We start from the raw sequence: 14,046 nt of genomic DNA on the forward strand, positions 1-14,046 counted from the left end.
GGTTTTTCCTCAACCACAGTTTGCTAGTGAAGGCATATTATGATGAAAGCTCTTTAGTACACAGGTGCCACTAAGCTCTAAACAGAATTGCCAACAAAGTTTCAAGGTTATTTGTTTTCTGATTATTAGAAATATGACAGAGAAAATAATGTTATAAAGAGCTGGAACTCAGGAAGGCATGATATTGCTATCCATCATGAATCCTCAGGAGACTGCTGGCTGAAAATCACAAAAGATATGTTCTTTTGAGGTAGAACTCAAGGTTTTGATAGATAAAATGAGTCTGAACTAGAAGGCACATTTACTTTTGAGTAATGCACTTGACTCCCTTCTTCACAAGGATCACGACTTGATGAAATGTTGATAACTCTCAGGGTTTTTCTTTTTACTGCTATATAAAGAAGAGGGCTGAACTCCACCTATTCTGGTATGGGGGTAAAAGTAATATCAGGTTGACCTGGCAAGATGAAAACTTGAAGCACCCGCTAAGTAACAGACAGAGAAAAGCCAACACACAGGACTATTCTAGTAAATAATGTGTTGTTTAATTTTTACCCAAAGTCCTTAATGTCTCATCCTACTCTGGACAGCCCAGTCTGTGTGGCCTCCTGGCCCACAAGAGGGAAGGAACTGTATTTTTGATCCCAAAATTGTGGCTCAGTACTGCAAGCAGCAGGTTCCTGCAGTTGGAAGGTCAAAATCAAAAAGCCAAAATTTGCTTCATGTCGACTCAACCCAGTGAATACTCTGGTTTCCCAATAGATCTATTCAAAGCATCATTTAACACCACAAACCCTCAAAGGAATGGAAGCTACAGCAGCAACAGCAAGGAGAAACACAGAGTTGGATGCTGAGCCATCAAGACAACATTTTGATGTTTCGGCCTTCAATGCAAGAAAACCAGAGCACAGAGAAGCCCTTCAACCCAGAAAAATGTGTTTGCCCAGTCAGGCTATAAAAGCCAGAGCAGCATCTTGGTTAGAAGAACTTGACACCTCGTCCATCATCCAGGGTGATGATTTCAGCTTTGTGTTCCTGCTGTAACGCTTGCAGAGCACGGAGAAGCATTGATTCCTCCAAACCATGGAACTCTAGGAGAAGATGAAAGAGCCTTGGTTGAGAGAAACAGTAACTACTATACACAAGAGCGAACACAAATGTTTCATACAATAGCAAGCTACACAGGAGGAAATTTAACCAGGTGTACAGGGAAGCCACTGAAGATAGTATTCTGGTTCTGTAGGTTATATTAGCATGGTAAGAATTAGAATAGCAAGTAAAAAAATACACCAATAAGGAAATGGAGTTTGCTCTAGTGACTAAACAGAGGTAGAGAAGACCAAACATTTTGCATTAGCATGAGATTGCTGTCTCTACACATCACTACATTGTGAAAACAGCCAGATGTATAGCTACCTTCATTCTCTGTGTCCTCTCCATTGGATAGTTCATATAGTGTGAAAACTGAGTTGGTAAGTCCATTCTTTGATACCTGTGAACAGGGGTAGAAGGAGAGCGGAGGTGAGGAAGGAGGGGAGATATAAGTCCCCTGATATTCACAAATGTCTAGCCTGCTATTTCACAGGACAGAGATATACCAACATATTTTCATAGATCTTAACTGCATCCAAAAACAGAATTCATTATGGGATGTTGCACAATGCACATGGCCCTGATTTGTTCTTACCCACTGATAGATAAGTTTTCCCCATTCTTCAGGACGTCTCCACATGATCAGAAAGCTAGATTTGTTCTTGTCAAGCCATTCAAGATTGCCTGGAATGGAGTATAAAATACTTTTAATATCAGGATCTGCTTAAAATATACAATGCTCACTGAATCTCTCTTATGTAAAAGAAGAGATCTTCTTGCCCATTATAAATATTATGTACAAAAACAAATTAAATATGGCCACAAATGTAGGTATCTTCTGCCAAAACCATTAATGAAGTAGCACACACTGTACTCAGAGACAGCTTTCCAAACCAATCAATAAATAAGCAAAACATAATACTAGAAAATGATGCACATCTTTACAAAATTATATGTAGAAATGCAGACTTTCTGTTATTAAGAAAACTTCCACAATGTGTGTTGCCATTTCAAAAGAGTGTCATGTTATCCCAACAATCATGTTGTTGTTTTACCTTTATGTAAAATGAGAATTCAAACATGTTCATAGACAGAAATTACATATACTGCTTCTTGTGTCTGTTTCCACGATGAGTTATGAATTCCTAGCAGGTATGTTAAAATGAGAACTGAAATTACATTTTAGTCCAAGTATCTTTACATCCAAGACAGCCCATAACCCACCTTTTTTCCTGAGTTCCTCTAATACAACAAGGATGGATTCCAACGAGAGTTTTCCTGTTTCACAGTTAAGGAAACAGCTACTGTATATGACACTGGACAAAGGTGGGGGAAAGCTTGGAGAAACAATAGAATTAACAGAAAAATAAAACACGCAGCTCAATTAAAAAAAAAACCTATCCTGTATGCTTTCCTTATGCAGAACTAGATCTAGCCAACAACTGCGACAAGCTCAGACTGTCTCAGCTTGAACTGTTCTTCCATGACAACAGCCAGCGCTTTCATCTGAATGAATCAGCAGAACTCCCTTGTTAGCTCACCAGGACAGGTATGCTAGCCCCACACTAAAGAAGGATACGCTGCAGTTTCCAATTGTTGAACAAAGGGCTCTCCTGGGCCTCTGCGACTGTCATGGTGTAGAGTTTGTTGACACGGCAGTAAGACAGTGCTAAGGAACACCAAGCAGTCAGCTGTTTCTGCCTTGTGTCCACATTGGGCTGTAACCTAAAGAGAGTAGCAGAAACACATGGTAGTTTGGCAGACAGTTCAAATAGATCATTTCAGGTTCTAAACCAGAATTAAGCTTCTACCAGCTTCCTAAACAAAGCAATTAGGTTGTTGTTGTTTATTTGTTCAGTTGCTTCTGATTCTTCGTGACCTCATGGACCAGTCCACGCCAGAGTTCCCTGTTGGCCGACGCCACCCCTGGCTCTTTCAGCTATTAGGTATTTCAGCTGATTGTTTTTGTTGATACATTTCTTTCAATCTTTTCAAAGCAACTAAAAATATTTTTCCCATTCTCTTCAACGTTAACCTTTCATATGCTCAAGAATGGTTATTCAATCATCTCCAGACCAAACAGACCAAAAATCCTTAAGTCTTTTTGTATATGATTGTTCCCTATGTAGACTACAGCAGGGTTTCGTGAACATTTTCCACTTGTCACCCCTGTCCGCCGAAGAAATGTTCACGTGACCCTAGGTATATAAATATGTATAAAGATCAAGTATTCACTTAAAATAAATCAGCATTTGCAAGGCTTGTGAAACAGTCTGATTTTTCTGTTTTGTGGAGTACAGCTGAAGCATTTCTGTAGAATCCACTGCAAACCCTACATGTTGTTTCTAACAGATTATTGCAAATGTCAAGGTGACACATTTTTCATGACCCCAATATTTGGGAAGCAGCTGTCTAGAACAAGGAGAGTAAAATGCAGCTTTTGAACACTGAAAGCATGCTATTAACAGCAGTTGCAGACAAGCTGTTCACATACCACCTTTTTCATGCACATTGTTTTTGTAATGATTTCAAGGATGGATTACACACACAAAGAATGTGGATCTTGTCTTGTTTCACATACTTAATGGCAAAGATAAAAAGTGGACATCTCTAAATAAACATCCTGGTTCAAATACACTGGCAATTCTGTTGCAATGTCTAAGTTCAGTTCTGTTGGGATCAGACTTCAGTCAAACCAGGCATTACTAGTGTGACTTTCTATTGTGTATGCTATGCATGGTAAGCAACCAGTATGCAGAATATTCTGCGAAGCTACAGAATGTGCAGTTGCTTAAGGAGACAGAAGGATGTTCACCCCAGAGGAACCCTATTAGGCAGAGTGAGTGAGGCAACTGCTGCCTCAGGCAATAGTATGTGAAACTATTTTTTATCCTAGGCTTCTGTTGCTGCATTGCCTCTCTTCTCCATCATTGGCAGAATCCCTGACTACTTTCTCATCCTCGCTTGCTTTCACCACAAGACATACATGCCTGGCTCCCCACCTCCCACCAGCTTTTCCTCTACCCCACCCTACTCTCGTTTACCTCACCTTGTGCCAATGACTTCCTGTAAATGAGTATTACACTGCTTTTTAAACTGTGGGTCCCAACCTCAAATGGGGTCCTCTTAGCTCAATATTGGGGTCACAAAAATCGACAATAAAAGGTTTCCAAACCCCGCTCATTTACACAAATCTGTTAGCAAAAATGAGCAGGGTTTAGAGTGGACCCTGCAAAATGTTTTAGCTGTACTCCACAAAAAGGAAAATCAGCCTGTTTTGCAAACCTTGTAAATGTGATTTATTTTCAGTAAATGCTTGATTTTTTATACCTATTTGATATACCTATACACTTGGGGTCACCTAAACATTTTTCAAGTGGAAAGGGATTGTGAATTGGAATGTTTAAGAAACTCTCAAGTAATAGATGCACAAAGTAGCCAGTTGCCCTTTAAACTCAAGGCAGGCTGGAAACTAAAGGGCCCTCATAATTGTGAGGCAGGGTAGATGCCAAATGTATAGATTACAAAGTGGGGCCGTAAACCCTTCGCCTACCACATCAAGAAGCCAACAAACATTTCTGAGGCTGCATCTACACTGCCGTATAATCCAGTTTCTGAATCCAGATTATCTGCTTTGAACTGGATTATATGACATTTTAGATGCATATAATCCCGTTCAAAGCAGATAATTGGGATTCAGAAACTAGATGATATGGCAGTGTAGCTCCTGTCTGAGTCTGCCTACCTACTTTCTAGTCAGAACAGCATTAATAAGTCTATGTAGATGCCATAGAAAGTACACAAAGAGCAGTATGGGGAGGGCAATGAAGTACAGGCAGACCCCAAGTTACGAAAAAGATAGGTTATGCACGTTTGTTGTTAGGTTGAATTTGTATGCAAGTCGGAAGAGGTACATTTTTTAAATGTAACGCCAGCCATACACACACACACACACACACACACACACATAGGCAGTCTCTGAGTTACATTACAAATATCCGACTTAGAAACGACTCATAGTTAAGAATTGGGTGAGACAACAGGAAGTGAAAGAACACTACCCCTCAGAAGGGAAATTCACTCCTGGAAGAGTTATGGAGAAAAAGTGTCTCCGCTGAAGCTTTTTCACCAATCTTTGTTTCTACAAAAAAAACCATATTTTTTAAAAAATCCAATTATTAGAGGGACAGAAATTGAGTATTGTTTTACTTATATATTGTTTGGTTTGGAAAACTGTCTCCGAGTACAGTGTGTGCTACTTTGTTAATGGTTTTGGCAGAAGATACTTAACATCTGTGGCTGTATTTAATTTATAATATGCCTAATAAGTAAACTAGACAACTGGGTTGATGGGCGAGAGGATCTCCTCTTTACAAAAGAGAGATTCAGTGAGCATTGTATATTTTTAAGCAGATCCTGATATTAAAAGGATTTTATACTTCATTCCGGGCAATCTAGAATAAAGCTCCAGTGGAGACACCTTTTCCCCATAACTCTTCCAGGAGTGAATTTCCCTTCTGAGAGGTAGTGTCCTCTCATTTCCTATTGTCTCACCCCCATTCTTAACCATCACTCATTTGTAAGTCAGATATTTGCAATGTAACTAGAGGACTGCTGTAGTTACACTTTAATAATGAACCTCTTCCAACTTGCATACAAATTCAACTTAAGAACAAACCTACAGAACCTATCCTGTTCAAAACTTGAGTACTGCTTTGTAGTTCATTGCCCTTTCTATACTTCTCTCTGTGTACCTTCTGTTATTAATGCTGTTTTAACTAGAGAGCAGGTAGGCAGGGTCAGGCTACACCTCCATATCATCCAGTTTCTGCATCCTGATTATCTGCTGTCAACTGGATTATATGAGTCTATGTTGCCATATAATCCAGGGCCTTTTCAGACAGACGCTATATCCCAGGATCTGATGCCAGGTTTTCTGATTTTCCTGGATTATCTGGCAGTGTGGACTCAGACCCCTTCCACACAGCTGAATAAAACCCCACATTTTCTGTTTTAAATTAGAATATATGGCAGTGTGGACTCAGATAACCCAGTTCAAACAGATATTGTGGGACTTTTTGTCCTTGATATTCTGGGTTACATGGCTGTGTGGAAGAGCCCTCATACAATCGAGTTTAAAGCGGAAAACTTGGGATCAGATCCTGGGATAATAGGGCCTGTCTGGTAGGGTCCCTAGTTCAAGGTGATGGCAGTATCAGTGGGGCCTCAGAGATATTTCTGGGCTTGTTATGTGGTAGGAGAAGAGTTTGTGGCCCCACTTTCTAGACACTAGGCATCTACCCCCTCCCTCCATTCCTCCTGCCTCACAATTAAGATAGTGCCATAGATTTCTCTCAGGAACCTTCCACACGGCTATATAGTCCAGAATATCAAAGCAGAAAATCCAACAATATCTGCTTTGAACTGGGTTATCTGATGCCTCTTCCAAAGAGCTGAATAAAATCCCACATTATCTGCTTGAACTGGAAAATATGGCAGTGTGGACTCAGATACTCCAGTTCAAAGCAGATATTGTGGGATTTTCTGCCTTCATATTCTGGGTTATATGGCTATGTGGAAAGGCCCTTAGCCCAGACTACCATACATTCCAGTCCAAAGCAGAAAATGTGTGGAAGGGCTTAACTTCCTGTTGCCTCAGCCCCGTTCTCAACTATGAGTCATTCTAACTCAGGGCCTGCCTGTCTTCATGGGGGCAGGAGGGCTTTTCCTCCCACCTCAGAGCCCTTCGACAAAGCCATATAACCCAGAATATCAAGGCAAAATATTTATTTATTTATTCACATTACTTTTACCCCGCTCTTCTCACTCACATCATCTGCTTTGAACTGTGTTTGAATTGAGTCCACACAGCCATATATTCCAGTTCAAAGAAGATAATGTGGGAGTTTATTCAGCTGTGTGGAAAGGACCTGAATGAGGCAAGATGAGAAGGAAGGAGGGGATGAATCAACAACGCGGAGATCGCCACCATTCTCTTCCCCCAGGCAGTGAGAAGGCCTGGGACTAACCCCCCCCCCCCCCCGTGTCAAGAGCAACCGGAGTTGCTTCTGGAGTGAGAGAATTGGCCGTCTGCAAGGACGTTGCCCAGGGGGCGCCCGGATGTTTTGATGTTTTACCATCCTTGTAGGAGGCTTCTCTCATGTCCCCGCATGGAGCTGGAGCTGATAGAGAGAGCTCATCCACGCTCTCCCCGGGTGGGATTCGAACCTGGCAGCTTTCAGGTCAGCAACCCAACCTTCAAGTCACGAGGCTTTTTTATCCCCCAAGCCACCGGAGGCTCCTATTGGGACGAACCTGCTGCCCGGCTCCAGCCATGTTCTTTCTGTCGCCCGCTCTGGCTGCTTGACAGTAAACACAGGGCCCTTCCACACAGCCAGAACCTAAAATATCTGCTTTGAACTGGAATATGTGGCAGTGTGGACTCAGACAACCCACTTCAAAGCAGATATTGTGAGATTTTCTGCCTTGATATTCTGGGTTATATGGTTGTGTGGAAGGGCCCAGGAGGCCAAGGAGGCAGAGAAAGAGGAAACCAGGGAGAGGCCTTGAGGGAAAGGAAGGGGAAGGAGAGGCCTCGGGGAGGAAGGGAGGGAGGGAGGAGGCTCTCCTCTGGACCAGGAAAGTTCCTCGGGACCCCCTGCCGCAGCCCGCTTTCCGGGGGCGCTTTTGGGGAGCAAGCCGGGCCCCGGCCTCGCAAGGAAGGGCCTGGGGCGCCCCGGGACTCACGTGAAGAAAGGCGGGAAACTGTACTGCCAGGGCCACTCGAAGCTCATCATCACCTCCGAGTCCAAACGGAACTTCCGCCTCCCAGCCCCAACTTCTGGTCCGTCATAGAAAGGTTTCCTCTTCCCGCAGGGAAAGTTCCGAGGAAAGCCCCTCCTCCTCCAGTGTCTTCTAGAGCTAAGAAAAATAAGACAGGCGCATCTTCCTCTTACTTCCGGGTTTACTTTGCCGCCTCTTGGAGTTTTGTTCAAAACGGAAGGCTTCCATGGCCGGAATCACTGGGTTGCGGGAAATTCGGACTGTATGGCTATGTTCCAGTAGCACTCTCTCCTGACGATTCGCCTGCATCTGTGGCAAACATCCTCAGAGGTTATGTGGGAAAGAGGCAAGCGGGGTGTATATATATCTGTGGGATGTCCAGAGTGGGAGAAAGAACCTTCCCACCTTCTGAAACATGGCCATACAGCCCGGAAAACTCACAACAACCTAGTGATTCCGGCCATGAACGCCTTCGACAACAGAGAGAACCCTTGTCTGTTTGAGGCAAGTGTGAATTTTGCATGTGCTTTTGTGGATTGATATGAACACATTTCATCAAAAACAATATAAAGAAATACCAAAGAAGTGGGTGTATCTCCATAAAAGTACAGTAGAGTCTCACTTATCCAACATAAACGGACCGGCAGAACGTTGGATAAGCGAATATGTTGAATAATAAGGAGGGATTAAGGAAAAACCTATTAAAAATCAAATTAGGTTATGATTTTATTTATTTATTTATTTACAGCATTTATATTCCGCCCTTCTCACCCCGAAGGGAACTCAGGGCGAATCACATTACACATATAGGCAAACATTCAATGCCTTTTAACATAGAACAAAGACAAGACAAACATAGGCTCCGAGCGGCCTCGAACTCATGACCTCCTGGTCAGAGTGATTCATTGCAGCTGGTTGCAGCTGGCTTGATCTCCAGCCTGCGCCACAGCCCGATTTTACAAATTAAGAACTAAAAGATCATGTTATACAACAAATTTGACAGAAAAAACAGTTCAATATGCAGTAATGCTATGTAATAATTACTGCATTTATGAATTTAGCACCAAAATATCACGATATATTGAAAACATTGACTACAAAAATGGCTTGGATAATCCAGAAACTTGGATAAGCGAGGCTTAGATAAGTGAGACTCTACTGTACTCTTCTCTTAATTCTTTTAAAATAAACTTTTACTTACTGGATTACTTGGACAGAGCGTGGTTTGTGGTAAAAAGGTGTTTAAGGGCTCTAGTACAACAGGCGGGAGGAGGCATTCCCGTGTGATAGGAGTAAGTGAATTCTCCATCTTCTTTAAAAGATGACATCCCACGCAAACCTTTTGCAAACCTGTCATACTTGAGATTGGAAAATGTCTGCTCAGCAATTCTTGTTATCGGACCAAGCCTCAGTAAAAGTACTTTGAGAAAGGTCAAAGCATGTTTCGCTTGCCACAGCTGGAGGAAAATAACTCCACTCAAACTGTCATCATCCATGTCCCCTTTCTTTTCTGTGAGAATTGTGGTTTACATTTTCAGGAAACCTGCCTTTAACTCTGTGAGAGGTTCACATCTACACACCTCTGTACTTGCTGTGATGATTCTGCACATCTTGTGCATCTTCTTGTAGATTCGACCACTGTATCTGTATAAAAACTTTTGGGACATAATAAATAAAAAGAAAAAAGAAGACCAGCATAGATTGGATCTGTGTACTAACCTCTTTCTGCAAATAGGTGCCTTCCAATTATTTGTCAATTTATGGCATTTCCATTAATTTTATAGGATTTCCTTGTACAAGGAATACTCAAAAGTGGCTTTGACAGTTCCCTTCTCTAACATAGCACCTGGTATTCCTTGGCAGTCTCCCATTCAAGTACTCACCAAGGTTGGCCCTGCTTAGCTTCCAAGAACAGATGGAATCTGGTGCTTTTCAGGAATTTAGACCATAAAACCATATGTCTAATCTGTGACCAATGTGATTCTTAACTTCTTTCTTTTTTAAAAAAGATGGAGACTTTGCAATTGTGGAAGTACAAAAAAAAGTGAAAATTTGGAAATCTGAAGTTTTAAGGAAGGAGAAAATACAGCAACAGCAAAGTGGTGATATATTGAAATAGCACAATTCCTAACAAACAAATTAATTTTAAAAATTACTGTAAATAAATCATGAAAGAGGAATACTGGCGAGAAAAGGAGCATTGATGCCCACAGGAATGCCCACTCTTGAATTTCATTAAAGCGATCTAACACGAGCAAATATGAGATATCCCATCCCTTGTTAAATTAAGCATATTTTTCTGTTTTCCCACAAATTTGAAGCTCTCATTACCATACCTCTCTCCATTCATACATTAACACCGATTTATCGATCCATGGTCCCATGGTTGTACTTCTGTACTCTTTTAAGCCTGCCTCTTGCATTTCCATTGTTCCATCATTTTTAATTATTTTTAAAAAGACATATCCTGTTTAATAATACATACTAGGCTTGCTCAAATAATTCGTTTTCCCCGTTTACCGTTATTGATTCGTTATTTTCTATTGTTTTGAAGCAATATCGAACCTTGGTTGTCCACACGTCTGGATATCGCAGTTTCGAATCGCGAGAGGCTGTTTTTTCTTATTTCTTCGTTTTTTTCGAAAAGAAAAAAAAGCTTTTGCAAAGCACCCAAACTCCTTTCCTTTTGCCCCTCAGCCAATGGGAGGCTCAGCCAATGGGAGGGGGCGAGGGGGAAGGAGGCCGAGGAGGAGGAGGAAGACGGAGGGGGGAAATGGCCGCCGCCGCCGCCGCCTCGCCTCAGCTCAGTGCATTAATTAATTGGGCCTTAATGAGCCCCCTTCCAAGCCAAACCCACCAGAGAAACACCCTCAATGCAAACCTTGCAACGTCCTTCTCTCCTTCTTAGACACAAAGGCAAAGGGAGGAGGCACTTCGGGTTCCCAAGCGACCTGAAAAGAGCCATAGAGAAAGGGAGAGCCAGTGCGCATGCTCCACCCTCCAAGGCACACAAGGGGGGAGTTCGCATGGGAGCCGGAAGTGTTGGGGCCTCCGTCCCTCCCTTGCTTTTCCTCTTTGGTCTCCCTATCTTGAACACAGAACACGCATGAAAAAAAACACACCATAATTTCACAATATATAGTTTAAATAACAAAAGGAAGAGGAAGGAAGAGGCCCGGGATGCGAGGGGGTGTGGGCCAGGCCCGTCCTCGGCTGCTCCCAGGGGCCCAGATTCGCACCCTCCCTCCCCCCAATACAGGTCTCCAGTCCATACCACGCTACATGAACTTGAATGGATACTGTGGTTGTGTTGTGGAAAGCTTTCATGGCCGGGATCACACTGTTGTGGTATGTATTCCGGGCTCTATGGCCATGTGCCAGAAGCATTCTCTCCTGACGTTTCACCCACATCTGTGGCAGACATAGAGGTTTTGACGTCTGTGCGAAGCTAGGCAAGTGGGGTTTATATATCTGTGGAAGGTCCAGGGTGGGAGAAAGAACTCTTGTCTGTGGGAGGCAAGTGTGAATGTTGCAATTGGTCACCTTGATTAGCATTGAATAGCCTTGCAGCTTCAAAGCCTGGCTGCTTCCTACCTGGGGGAATCCTTTGTTGGGAGGTATTAGCTGGCCCTGATTGTTTCCTGTCTGGAATTCCCATTTTCTGGGTGTTTCTGGGAAGGTAATGGCACTCCATGTAGTCATGCCGGCCACATGACCTTGGAGGTGTCTATGGACAACACTGGCTCTTGGGCTTAGAAATGGAGATGAGCACCAACCCCCAGAGTCAGACATGACTGAACTTAACGTCAAGGGATACCTTTACCTTTACCTACACACACACACACACACACACACACACACACACACACACACAAGCAGGGACTATATATATATATATATACACACACAATACATATCACACACACACCAATTTAACAAAGTTTCAGCCACAAAAACAAAGTTTCTGAAGTAGAACAATGACTTTCACAGTAAAGACAACCCAATTTAACAGGAAATAAGACTTTCAAACCAGGAACAGATTACTGCAATTATTAAAAAAAGGTTTATTATAAAAGCTATGAAAATTTGCCAAAAATCAGAGGATAAGGGAAACGTTCCACATTTTGGTGAGCTATCAGTGTTAAATGTGTTCTACCACTGTACCAAGTTTGAAGAAGATCACTCAAAAAATGAGGGCGGGAGAGCCCCCTAAGTCCCCCCCCCCTTCGGGCTGTTTTTGGGCCACCGCGCATGCGCGTCCGCCATTAACGAATTAATTTAGAAAATAACGAATTTTCGTTAATTTCGAAAAATTTTGGGGGCCAAATTCGTTATTAGCAACAAAAACGAAAAACTGCCCCCTCTAGTTTTGAAACGAGTTTAGAATCAAATTTTTCATGGATCGATCAAGCCTAATACATACTTTGGATGTATTCTTTCACCCCATTAACCCTCTTTCTCTGCTTTTCTCCTGGAAAAGTGCCTGTGTTTCCCTCCAGTTCCATGGCTGATTTCTTTCATCATAGCGTCCATATTCTCATAGACAGCCTTCAGACTTCCAGTGCTCTCAGTGATTTTAAGATGCTCTACCTGAATGCTAATCCATTTATTTATTTATTTACAGTATTTATATTCCACCCTTCTCACACTGAAGGGAACTCAGGGCGGATCACAATGTACATATTAGGCTTGCTCAAATAATTCGTTTTCCCCGTTTACCGTTATTGATTCGTTATTTTCTATTGTTTTGAAGCAATATCGAACCTTGGTTGTCCACACGTCTGGATATCGCAGTTTCGAATCGCGAGAGGCTGTTTTTTCTTATTTCTTCGTTTTTTTCGAAAAGAAAAAAAAGCTTTTGCAAAGCACCCAAACTCCTTTCCTTTTGCCCCTCAGCCAATGGGAGGCTCAGCCAATGGGAGGGGGCGAGGGGGAAGGAGGCCGAGGAGGAGGAGGAAGACGGAGGGGGGAAATGGCCGCCGCCGCCGCCGCCTCGCCTCAGCTCAGTGCATTAATTAATTGGGCCTTAATGAGCCCCCTTCCAAGCCAAACCCACCAGAGAAACACCCTCAATGCAAACCTTGCAACGTCCTTCTCTCCTTCTTAGACACAAAGGCAAAGGGAGGAGGCACTTCGGGTTCCCAAGCGACCTGAAAAGAGCCATAGAGAAAGGGAGAGCCAGTGCGCATGCTCCACCCTCCAAGGCACACAAGGGGGGAGTTCGCATGGGAGCCGGAAGTGTTGGGGCCTCCGTCCCTCCCTTGCTTTTCCTCTTTGGTCTCCCTATCTTGAACACAGAACACGCATGAAAAAAAACACACCATAATTTCACAATATATAGTTTAAATAACAAAAGGAAGAGGAAGGAAGAGGCCCGGGATGCGAGGGGGTGTGGGCCAGGCCCGTCCTCGGCTGCTCCCAGGGGCCCAGATTCGCACCCTCCCTCCCCCCAATACAGGTCTCCAGTCCATACCACGCTACATGAACTTGAATGGATACTGTGGTTGTGTTGTGGAAAGCTTTCATGGCCGGGATCACACTGTTGTGGTATGTATTCCGGGCTCTATGGCCATGTGCCAGAAGCATTCTCTCCTGACGTTTCACCCACATCTGTGGCAGACATAGAGGTTTTGACGTCTGTGCGAAGCTAGGCAAGTGGGGTTTATATATCTGTGGAAGGTCCAGGGTGGGAGAAAGAACTCTTGTCTGTGGGAGGCAAGTGTGAATGTTGCAATTGGTCACCTTGATTAGCATTGAATAGCCTTGCAGCTTCAAAGCCTGGCTGCTTCCTACCTGGGGGAATCCTTTGTTGGGAGGTATTAGCTGGCCCTGATTGTTTCCTGTCTGGAATTCCCATTTTCTGGGTGTTTCTGGGAAGGTAATGGCACTCCATGTAGTCATGCCGGCCACATGACCTTGGAGGTGTCTATGGACAACACTGGCTCTTGGGCTTAGAAATGGAGATGAGCACCAACCCCCAGAGTCAGACATGACTGAACTTAACGTCAAGGGATACCTTTACCTTTACCTACACACACACACACACACACACACACACACACACACACACACACACAAGCAGGGACTATATATATATATATATACACACACAATACATATCACACACACACCAATTTAACAAAGTTTCAGCCACAAAAACAAAGTTTCTGA

At 43.2% G+C, this 14,046-nt stretch overlaps 1 protein-coding gene across 1 annotated transcript; it reads right to left on the reverse strand.

Annotated features, from left to right (window-relative positions):
• Positions 1-523: 523 nt before the first annotated feature.
• vps25 (vacuolar protein sorting 25 homolog) lies at positions 524-8,078 on the reverse strand. Its single transcript, XM_003222453.4, has 6 exons — positions 7,840-8,078; positions 2,672-2,817; positions 2,317-2,370; positions 1,688-1,776; positions 1,417-1,492; positions 524-1,091 (listed from the first exon to the last, which is right to left on the reverse strand). The coding sequence occupies exons 1-6, from the start codon at positions 7,887-7,889 to the stop codon at positions 979-981; spliced, it is 528 nt and encodes a 175-aa protein (XP_003222501.1). The 5' UTR covers positions 7,890-8,078; the 3' UTR covers positions 524-978.
• Between the last annotated feature and the right edge of the window lie 5,968 nt (positions 8,079-14,046).

This window comes from Anolis carolinensis, chromosome 6 (assembly GCF_035594765.1).
Source record: "Anolis carolinensis isolate JA03-04 chromosome 6, rAnoCar3.1.pri, whole genome shotgun sequence".
NCBI classification, from domain to species: Eukaryota; Metazoa; Chordata; class Lepidosauria; order Squamata; family Dactyloidae; genus Anolis; species Anolis carolinensis.